At 44.8% G+C, this 11,709-nt stretch overlaps 1 protein-coding gene across 5 annotated transcripts in view; it reads right to left on the bottom strand.

Moving 5' to 3' along the window:
* Window positions 1–5,049: 5,049 nt before the first annotated feature.
* The window catches only part of PSME3IP1 (proteasome activator subunit 3 interacting protein 1), a 33,166-nt gene continuing 26,506 nt past the window's right edge, over window positions 5,050–11,709 (bottom strand). For all 5 annotated transcript variants that reach the window (XM_045533664.1, XM_045533662.1, XM_045533663.1 and 2 more), the window contains one exon: window positions 5,050–6,020. In XM_045533664.1, the coding sequence (XP_045389620.1) occupies window positions 5,803–6,020 (218 nt within the window). In that variant the 3' untranslated portion in view covers window positions 5,050–5,802. The remainder of the gene's footprint in view (window positions 6,021–11,709) is intronic.

Raw genomic sequence — 11,709 nt, 5'->3', positions numbered from 1 at the left:
CTGGCTTTTTCCAAGTAATTAGCTGCAGACTCTGAGCGGAACATGTCCTTGGTGCATACCTTGTGCTGTAGCCTGCACCTAATTCCTGCTGTTTTTTTATACTGTGACTGTGTTCTATTTGTTATACTCAGGGTAATAAAGGAGTTTCAGACATCCCCGTGTCCACTCCTTCCTCAGCTGGGCCCTCATGGGCTCACCGATCTGGGAAGGGAAATATAACGTGAAAATCCCTTCCCCCACCCGGCAAGCCTGCAAAATTGGTGTAATCCCTTCTGCATGGGGACATGCGTTCCTTAACAGCGGTAACGTCTGTTCAACTGGCACACACGAGTTATCTGTGGATGATCAGCATGTGCAAGCCCACCCAGTTCCTGGGACTCCCCATTCAGGCCTACCTGACACCACACCTCTGTCCCCCAACTGGACAGCAGCCCAGCCACCCATCTGCTCCTCCTTCCGGTCTCCCAGGCATTGTGGTCCACCACAAGAGGAAAGCCTCTTTGGCCTCAGGACCCGAAGGAGAGCTGCTTCTGTCCCTGCTGTTTCTACCACGTCCCCCTCTCTGGGCTCAGGTCCAACTTTATGAAACCAGCCAGAGGACCACTCTCTGAAACCCCAGCTCCTCCCAGATCCTTCTTTCTCCCACATGACACCTCTCTTTCACCTTCGCCTTTCCACCCCATGCTGGGAGTTCCAGGCAGCCCCCTGGACACAGTGACGCGCAACCAGGAACAACTAACCTTTCTATTAAGCACGGGGTGTCCAGCTCCATGTTAAGTGCTCCACAGGCACTATCTTGATCTCTTCCAGCAGCCCTGACTAGGACCATTTCTGAGATGAGGAAACAAGCAGAGAAGTTAGTCAAGTCTCCCAGAGGCAGAGCCAGTTCTATCTGAGTCCGGCTGACACCACACCCATCCATCCTTGTCCCACTATGTCGAACGCCTGCCCTTGGCTCTGCAAGGGCTGCTTCTGCTCAAGCTGCTAACGCACCTGTCACTCCACGCCACTGAAACTTCATCCCCACCTATTCTCGGTAGGTAATTCTCACTGGGGCCTGCCAGGATTAGGCAGCATCCAGGCAGGTCTGCACCTCCCAGTGCCTGGTGAACTCGAGCCGGTTTATGTGGTGGGAGCGAGTGAGGGACACCTTCACCCTAAGCTTCCGACGCCTCTGCTGATTCTGTGGCCGCCAAGAGTCAGCCGAAGTGTGCTTTCGGGACACCGTCACTTCTCTCGAGAGGGCCGCAGGACTACATGGAGCCCTGCTTTTGCAGACTGTCCTTCAGGAAGGCACAGTTCACCGGTCCCCAGGCTGGCAACACAGATGGAACCTGACTAGCACATCCGGTTCATCTGTTCAGCGCAGACACAAGACTGCGTGTTACTGGAAACATCAGCACGGCATGCTTGTTCACCCTCTCGTTTGCCAGCTGAAGTGAGTCTAGTGGATGGCACACCCAGCGAAGTCTACCACCCCAGCTTGGGAGAATCCGTTACGTCCCATTACCAGAGGCATAAATATGGGAGCAGCCTCCTCCCAGCCCCACGTTCCCCAGAAACAGACCTCTCCACCTCCCCTCACAATTCCCCACGGGAGTGACTTACCAGGTAGTAACGCTGGGGAGACTGCCACCCACGGGGCCATTTAAGGGCAGAGCTCCTGCCTTGCACCGGAGGGTCTGTCCCAAATGCTCCCACTCTCACAGATCACTTGCCTCAGGTGGGGTGGCTTCATGTCCTAAAACTGGGTGGTAAGTCAAGCAGGCGCTTTACCTGGCCGGCTTCAGTTCACAACAGAAAGGAGTGTGCCTAAACTCTTGACAAGGCCAAGTCACTTTTTTAAAAAAATCCTTGGTGCTGCCATTTGGTTCCTGTACACAGATGGCAGCCTGATTGGAAATCTGACCATAAAGCCTCCTTCAGCCTTGGGTCCCCTCCACTGAGGCTCGGGTGCTGACATTTGTTTAAAAGTTTCATGGGTTAAAAGTTCTGCTGAAACCACAGAAAGCCAGACTTAAGAGTTAAAATCGCAAATGAAAATTCTGGTTCTGTCACCTAGCTATACAACCTCAGTCAAGTCACTGAGCCACTATGAATTTTGATTTCCTCTATAAAATATAGAGAAGGGCCGCTTCACAGGACTTTCTTTTTTTTTGTGGATGAGAGACATTCCAGTCCACAAATAGAGTGCAGAAATGCCCCAAACTGCCTGGCACATTCGTAGTGAGCTCTCAATATATACTGAACGAACAAAGAGTCAACACAAGGGATGATGATGTGCATGACTCATACTGAAATAGTAAGAGACCAGCCTACAGTACAGAGCTTGGATGAAGGGCTGTCTCTCTAGGTTTTTCTGCCTATCCCTTCTGCAAAGCTCTGATGCTGGGGCTATATTCTGCCTGTTATTGCTGTGGGACTCCCTCTCTCCCTAAACCCTTGCTCCAGCAGGTAAGGGAGCAAAATGCCCTTGCCAGCATCGCTAAAGCATGAACGTGCGACTGGCTTCTTGTGTTCAACCTGTGACTCCAGAAGCGTTGCCAAGATCTTAGCCTCCCACTGAGTAGAACTTGCATTCCATCCTGTTACGCCAAGACATCAGAAAAATACCCAAGGCCAAGTAATTGTGCTTTGCCACAGAGCTCTCCTTTTTGTTTTTCTGGAAGGGCCTAAGCTGACAGCTGAGCCATATACCCACGACTAGGACATCCAAGCCAAGGAACCGGGTGTGCCTAAGCAATTAACATTTAGCTAAGAGGGAAGCATACAGCAGGAGCTGATGGTTGGAGCTTTGACGACCAGATCTGACCACCCTTCATCACGCCAGTGTTCTAGCTGCAACAGAGGAATGCCAGTGGAATGCATAAAGCTGCATAAATCTCCACTAATGGAAGCTCTGGACACGTCACCCAGAAACAAGGGAAGGCCAGTGGCAACAGCACTGAGAACGGCTACCACTCACTGGGCACTGTGTGCCAGATACACCTCATCTAGATGATCTGCCTAGGAATTTGGTGGCATTACTCCTGTTTACCAAGGAGAAAAGTGAGGCCCATAGAGGTTACCCTAACCTTGCCCAAGTGACACAGCTAGCCAGGGTGGAGAAGCAGAAGCGGTGGGGAAAGTCCGAGGCAAATGAAGCTTCTCTCTTGGGGGGGAAGGGGAAGAACTCAGGGGCTAAAGAGTAAAAGAAATTAGGATGCAAAGGACTAGCTCAATGTCACCCCTAGTTAGGGGCTCCTGACTCCCATGACAGAATGCTCCTGAAAAAAGCTGAAGCCCCCACTCTGGATTTGGGAAGTCAGTTCTCTCTCCTCCTGGGTCCTGAGACCCTAGCAGAGTACACATACACGGGTAGCCAGCCACCTTTTTGGGTCTAGTCACATCAGCCTCCCTGTTTTTTTACAGATGGAAAAATGGATGCTTCGAACTTCATGCCCCCTCTCCCCACCCAGGCAGTGACACAAGCTAGATCATCCTCCCCAAGAGAGCTGCCAACGGGATTCCTATTAGCTTTCTCCCTTATATGATTGGAGAGTTGCAGGAATACTACCACTCGGGACAACGTAAGCAAGCTTAAAGAAACCCACCCCAAACTTTATTCTTATCTTTTACTACTAGTTATAAAATCCCAGCTATTAGGGCAGGAGCACTACACATTTTGGTTTAAAGCAGAGTTTCCTTCCATTCCTGTTTATTCTGTTCTTTGGGTTTGAAGCACAAGGTCTACACTAGATGTTTTCCAAGGCTGCTTCCTCTGCTGGGCAGACCACACCCTGCCGGCTCACAATGGTTTCTACAGAAGCCGTTTCAGTTCCAGGGCTCTACGCTAATGGGCACAATGGAATATGATGAAATGATCACCAGCGATTCTCAATCTCTCCTGAGACAACAAGAGCAGCAATCTCAGTCTGAAGTCTCAGCCTTCTCAATACAAGCTGGCTGTGACAGATGGGGAGAGCTGGAAGCACAATATTCAGTGGAGGAAAAACAAGATCCTGTTCTGACAGGTTTACTAACTTTTGTGTTAACGTATGTTTTTAAACCCTTCGTCAACTTCTTCCAATTCCAACAGAGGCCACGAGTTATAGTAATGGCCTCTTAAAAAGTCAAGCCACATAACGAAGGTGACTTTGATTCCCTGGTCTGCTTCCTGAAATGATGTGAGGCTGCTTTGGGTACTTGCTATCATAATGACAACACAACCGTAGGAACAACGAAGCAGAAGGTGCCGACACAGTTCTACCTAAGTGTCTTGTTAGGATGGAGCTGACGTGCCCATACCGACAGTCAGGAACAATTAGCATAGAGTAGTTCTGAAAGGAGGAAGAATTACCAAGGCATCAGTTATGGGTGAAGTGAAGTCACCATCTGCCAACAGACACCAGAGTGTCACTGCATTGGAAGGGGAAAAGGAGTGTGGTTGGATGAGCTCCAGGGACCTCTCTGCCCTTGTTAAAACTGAGTAGCTTCTCCGCCCGCCGAGTGGCAGTGTCAACACATTCTACGTGTCTCACTCAGTCTCACACCCAAGTAAGTAGAAACGATCGACATAGGAACCAAGGGAGAGAAAGCTGCACCGGCTCATCCTCCTGAGGAAGGGAGCCTGCAGGTTTTTATTAAAGCTCATGCCTACCTTTGTCCTTGAGGTCTCCGTACCTTCTCTCCCTGCCTCCTTCTCAATCCAAGGGATGAGCCTGTGTCCCTTTACGAGACACCGAGGTGGAGCAGTACCTCCAGTTCTGGGCTGCACGGCCTTGCAGCTGCTCTGTTGGGGAAGGGAAAAGAGCAGTAGTGGCAGCAAATGAAAGAGGAGAAAAACACCAGGGCAGCACCTTTAGGCTAGAAATAGCTTCCACAGCTAAAAGCTGCAACTACACTACGCATCCAACAGAGAAGGGCTCCACAGAGTACAGTCCGAACATGCAGGTATGTCCCACTGGTTTGCAGTGTTCTGAGTCCAGGAGCTGCCAGAACTCAGTCATCTCATTAACATACCTACCGGCAGTTCTGATTTCTGGTCATGATTAAATAAACCCTCTGAGGTTTAGAATCTTAAACTAAATCCTTTATTTCAAAACAAAAACAAAATAATTTGCCAGTCTGAGTAAAGGTCCAAGGAGAAAATGGAAGCCTTCTTGTTGCCAGTCCTCTCCTACACAAATGGGACTGGATGGGGGGGAGAAAGGATGGCCAAGGGTGAGGAAAAACTTCACAAGAGTGTTAAATGACACCCCCTGCAGATAGAATTTATCTTTACTTAGTCACACAACATCAAGGACTAGTTAGTTCCAGGGAAGGGCCCCATTTCATCACCTGGGTGAGTACCCTATCCCCACATGCTCCACAATGCAGTGGGACCAAATAACATGTCTATCTACAAGAAATGTTTACTAATACCTGTCCAAGAACTGCCCTTGCTTCTTTGTACTGTTGGGAGAGGAAAAAAGACACTACCAGAAAGCAATAAAACCCAAACCCCTCTGGCACGCCAGCTGGGGCCTGTCCCCCCAGGGCATCGCTAGTGGCATTTCTGCAGGGCCTTGCCCCACATTCCCTCACGTTAGTGAGGAAGGAGGCAGAAGGACAGGTATGGCCATCTGCGCTGGAGTGGGAAGAGAAACCAAACACAATTCGGGCTACAAGTAGATTCTGGCACATTTTTAGATTAGGTTAAAAGTGTCACGGTGTACACAGGAAGCAGGCAAAGGAGTTTGTTGAGGGATGTGATGCCTGGAGGCAGAATGAACCGTCCAATCTACCCCTGGGGAGCAGCTCCCTCTGGGAAGGACGGCGGAGCTAGGGGGCCTCGAGGAAGGTGTTGGTTCGGAAGATGGAGGACACAATCTTCCCAGTGGCGTTGATGGTGCCTTCGCTGTCTGAGCTGGATTCAGAGTCGCTGCTCCCAGAGTAGGCGCCCAGGCCTGGCAGGATGCCAATGCAGACTGCGGCCGAGGGGCAGTGGATGGACGGGCCGCTCAGGGAAGTGTTCCCAAGAGATTTGCAGGACGAGGCTTCTGCAAAAAAAGGAGGAAGGATTGTTACTTCATCACCCTTTTCCAAAGCTGAGGAAACTTACCGTGTTCCAGGTATGGTACCATGGGTTTTACCCACAGAAACCCACGGACGCCGCAAAACCACCCATGCAGCCAATACTATTGTTACCCTCATTTTATAGATGGAGAAAAGAAGGAAGTGAGGCTCCAGGAGGTGAAATGACTTTTCAAGGATAAAGGGCAAAGCTGGGACTTGAACTTTTTATTTATTTATTTTTGGCTTCTGTCATCTATTTTAAAATGACTAAATTTCAATGTATTCCTCAAAACATAAGTTTTAACATATACCTCAAAACCATTTGTACGATACTTCAAAAATAACACAAAAGAAATGTCTTAGATATTAAGACATGGATCACAAAAATCACAGAATTTAAGAGCTAGAAGGGAATTTAATAATTGAAATAATCTTTGAGCTAGAAGTTTCTTTAAAAACCTAAACTAAACCCTTCATTTTAAATACAGCCAATCTTGGGTCTCTGAGAGGGAGGGAAAGTCCCCAAGTGCTTTTGAACCCCAGAGCCTGACGACACTCGCTTACTCCCCATCAGATCCCCACAGGCTCTGGGAGTGCAGCTAATCATGGTTTGATTTCCCTGGACTCAACACAGTCACGGCATTACAGCAAGTCAGAGTCACGTCTAGGGCAGGAAATGGACATGGGGAGACTGATGACTTCCACACACTCTCAACAGTAGGGATGAAGACAGATTAAGAGAGACACTGTGAGCAATACTATTAATAACAATTCTAGTCACTTCTCAGCACGTTATACCACTGCATATTATTGACCAACATGTGAGCTAGCACAGATACGTTTTCAAGGCCAAACACACACCAGCTGCAGAATAACAGCTTTATCAAGCTGTTTATCGTCTTTATCGAGAAGGGCTGCTTTTCCCTGATGGGGGAGATAAGCAATTTAGAAACTGATTTAACATGACCTTTGCTTTCCAGTTGTGTACCTCTTTTACTACTGAGAAAACTGAAGCCTGTCAGGGAACATTTTAAGACCATGCAGAATGTCATCTAGGAGCTGGGACTCTTTTCTTCCCAGGAAGTGCAGTTACTCTACCACCCCAATGATGGAAGGTCTCAATCTAAAAAATGCAGAACTTGAAGGTTAAAGGAAAAGTTAAGAACTCTCTTCTTGCCTCTAAATGTTTCTGGCCTCATTTAATCTCTACAGTGACTTGATATGTAGGTATTACCCCCATTTTACTGATGAGGAAAGTCAAATGACTTGGCAAGGTTATAGGTCACTTATGAGTAGAAAATGTTAAACTAAACCTGAATCAAAAGCCAATGTACTAAAATGATACCTAAGCTCATGGTGGAGTAACGGTTGGGGTTCATACTTCATTGCCTCGGACTGACAAGCATACTGCCTAGGGTTTTGTCTTAGATACACTAACACCTCACTTAAACAGACAACTCAACTACATGTGAAAACACATGGCTCCAAGTATGTGAAACCAGGAGTCAGCAAAAAGCACCACTGAGAAGCTAAAAAAGATACCAAATGGCCAGTACACAAAGTTCAGAGGATCTGTGTAACTGCTCCTCTTTACAAGCAGCTGTGATAGGGGAAAAGGAAATTGCTAAAGATAAGCAATGTTGAAATATGGAGACGCAGAAAAGTAGAAGGAGGCTGACCATGATTACAGAGATAGTAGTAACAGGGCCACAATAAGCCAGAGGCAAATATTTGCAACAAATACTACAAAAGCTAATTTCTTTATGAAGCGTTCTTATGCATCTGTTAAAAAACAACCAACTGAACAAAAAAGTGGACAGAAGATATGAACAGTTCACAGAAAAAAGAACTGATGAATTTTAAACATAGGAAGATAAATAATGTATTAGGAGGGGACGTGTGGGAAACAGCCAACTTTATATGCTGCTGAGGGGAAACAGAGAAATTTGGCAACGCTCTTCCAATTTAAATGATATTCATAGGAGAACATTCACTGCAGCGTTATTTACAGTAGCAAAAGACTGGAGACAACCAGAATGTCCATTAATAGGTGACTGGCTAAGTAATGGACTACTATTCAGTCATTAAGAAGAAAAAGCATCTCTGTGTGTGCTGATACTGAATGAGCTCTAACATACTGTGCGCTAAACGAAAAAGGCAAGGAGCAGAACAGTATGTAAAAGTTATAATTTGGGGGTGGAGGGACATGCCCATGTACATACATGACAGTATCTGAAAAAATACATAAAAACTGGTAGCAATGGCTGATCTGAGAAAAGAAATTGGGTGTTTGGGGAACAGGGAAAGACTTACTTTTCACTCACACTCTTTTGTCTCTTTTTTTTGGTTTGTTTTGTTTTTTGGTTTTTTTTGAGACAGAGTCTCGCTCTGTTGCCCGGCTAGAGTGAGTGCCGTGGCGTCAGCCTAGCTCACAGCAACCTCAAACTCCTGGGCTCACGCAATCCTACTGCCTCAGCCTCCCGGGTAGCTGGGACTACAGGCATGCGCCACCATGCCCGGCTAGTTTTTTCTATATATATTTTTGGCTGTCCATATAATTTCTTTCTATTTTTAGTAGAGACGGGGGTCTCGCTCTTGCTCAGGCTGGTCTCGAACTCCTGACCTTGAGCAATCTAACCACCTCGGCCTCCCAGAGCCACCGCGCCCGGCCCCTTCTTTTGTCCCTTTTGAAATTTTTGTTATATGCATGTGTTACTGATTAAGACAACTTTTTAAAAAAGGTGAATGCAAAAATTCAAAGATCATCCTGGGCCATTTAAATTAGGGAATACTCCTACATATCTCTGTAACTCCAAAGGCATCCCTGTATTTAAGCTAAGAAGGCTCTAGAAGACTAGGCAGGGGTTGCTAGTCTGTACTCTCCAGTAACTGTAAGCCCCTTGAAGACATGGGCTCTTTGTTCACCACGCCACCTCCAGGACATATAGCAGAGGGCCTGGCACAGAGCAGGCCAGCGTCGACAATGTGTAAGAATGCAGGACTATGTGTGAAAGACACTGTACAGAGTTACTGTATTGAATACTGTAGTCAACTGTAACACAATGGTTAAGTATTTGTGTATCTAAACACAGAAAAGGTACAATAAAAATACAGTTTTATAATCTTATGGGACCACCATCTATATGCTGCCTTCATTGACTGAAATGTCATTATGTGGCACATGACTGTATTTCAAGGGTGAATTGAATTTAACGGTCTATTTTAGATAGAAAAGAAGGATTAACTTCAGAGTACCTATGGAGGTTGAGAACTGGCCTAATGGAAGGATGAAAGCCAACTACAGAAATGCAACCAAGGAATCTGGACCACTGTGGCATCAAAACAGTTTAAGTGAAAAGACCAAATCTCCCCATTATCTAGGCGGTTTCAAGGAAAAAAAAGAGACTGCAACTCTGACAAATTTCATTCCAAAAGCAGTTAACTGTTCAAAGAGAACAAAATGGTGCCCTCTGATCTCACCCATTTGGTGAAGTTTCCTGCCAACTTCTGCATTTGCAGGGCCACATTGTCACACTAAATTAACAAAGAAAATTACTATCAGAGAATGTTCTTGGGATCCAGACAGATGCGTGACTCGGGAGTAGATGGGGCCAACTTGTGCATTCACTGGCTCTGCTTAGAGCTTAAGTTCAGAGTCTTCAGTGGGGAAAGCATGAATCTCCATCAGGGTCACAGGGTTATCTTCTGGAGACGAAGGAGCAAATTCTCCTACTGCCGGGGAGGACAAGACTCTGAAGGAAGCTTCAAGGAACATTCTTCTTAGGAGGCCTTAACTCCTAGTAAAGAAAGATATTTCTTGCCTAGCTTCTGCTGCAAGAATGCAGGGGTAGGTGAAGAGATTTAGCGTGCCAAAAAAAGATGGCTGTAAAACACAAGTATATCTGCCTGAGATAGATAGTTCAAAGAAACCACACAAATTTTCCTTTCTACTGGTTCATTTAAATAGTTCCTAACAGAGAATAAGTACCAGATATAGGGCAACTAGTTTACACTTAAGATTTCTATGCCAGGCACGGTGGCACACGCCCATAGTCCCAGTGAGGCAATAGGATTCACTGAGCCCAGGAGTTTGAGTCTATAGTACATCATGATTATGCCTATGAATAGCCTGTACTCCAGCCTGGGCAACACAGCAAGACCCCATCTTTGAGAAAAAAAAGATTCTTATGAAAGTATTTTTGCGTATGTGCACCCATATATAGTATATATTTATCCTATCTAAGCAGCAATACTTCAGCAAGTTTCTTATATGTTAAAAAGATGTCAGTGAACAGAACTCCTACATTACTGATAAGTCTATAAATTGGAATGTCTTACCCTGAGAGCAATTTGGCAATACTTACCTAGATTACAAATGTATATCCTCTTTGACCCATCAATTTTAAGTATTTATGCAGATATATTTGTGCATGTGAAAAATTATGCACATGCAGGGTTACTATTAAAGTACCACAATAGGAAAAGAATGAAAACAATCTAAATGGTCATCAGAAAAAAAATGGGATAAATATACTACGATACGACCATACAATGGAACACTACACAGCCTTAACAAGGAATGAGGACACTCTTTATGTCCAGTTATTCAATGATTTCCAAGGTAAAATAACAAATGAATTAAGCAATGAACAAAAAGTACGTTAGGTTAAAATACTGCTAATAATGATAGAAAGTATAAAAATAATGTATGAAGTATTCTTGCCAAAAAAATTAACTTGAACTGATCAAGCTTCTAGATCTAATTACCATTTTACAGGAAATACAGGGTTTAAGCAACATCAATGGGAATACAATCAACAAAATCTAGAGTGTAGGAAACTCCACAGTATAAAGACCAGTTTCTCCACAAATAAAATGCAAAGGAAACAAAAAATAAATTCAGACAGGAGGAAGAACCTATAGGTTAAATTCGACTTAAAAGACATATTAGCCTATTAAGAAGGTATAAAATGGCAATATTTCCAAATTAATCTACAGATTCCAACAATCCCTCTATCAAAATCTTAGCTGTCTTTTTTGCAGAAACTGACAAGCTGATCCCAAAATTTATATGGAAATGCAAGGGACTCCAAATAGCCAAAAGCATCTTGAAAAAGAAGAACACAGTTGGAAGACTCGCACTTCAATTTCAAAATTTACACAAAGCTATACTGATCAAGACTGTATGATAATGGCATAAGGAGATATATATGTATATATCTCAATAGAAGAGAAAAAGAGAGTTATTTGTGGTCAATTTTCAACAAGGACGCCATGAGGAATTAGTGGAGGAAAGAAGAGTCTTTTCAAAAACCAGTGCTGGGACAACTGTATATCCACATAGAATTAAACTGGATCCCTACTTCATGCCATATATAAAAATTAACTCAAAATGGATCAGACTGAAATGTAAGGGCTAAAACTATACAATACTTTGAAGAAAACATAGGTATAAATCTTCGTGCCCATGTATTAGGCAAAAGTTTCTCAGATATGACACCTAAAGCACAAGCAACCAAAGAAAAACTAGATAAACTGGATTTCATTAAAATTAAAAACTTTTGTACTCCAAAGGACACTATCAAGAAAAGGAAAAATAACCTACAGAAGGGGAGGAAATCTGTGCAAATCATCCATCTGATAACTGTTTAGTACACAGAATACAAAAAGAAC

Source organism: Lemur catta, chromosome 20, assembly GCF_020740605.2.
Source record: "Lemur catta isolate mLemCat1 chromosome 20, mLemCat1.pri, whole genome shotgun sequence".
In the NCBI taxonomy this organism is placed as follows: domain Eukaryota; kingdom Metazoa; phylum Chordata; class Mammalia; order Primates; family Lemuridae; genus Lemur; species Lemur catta.
The sequence above is the reverse complement of the archived record's forward strand: the minus strand, read 5'-3'. Positions and strand labels throughout refer to the sequence as shown.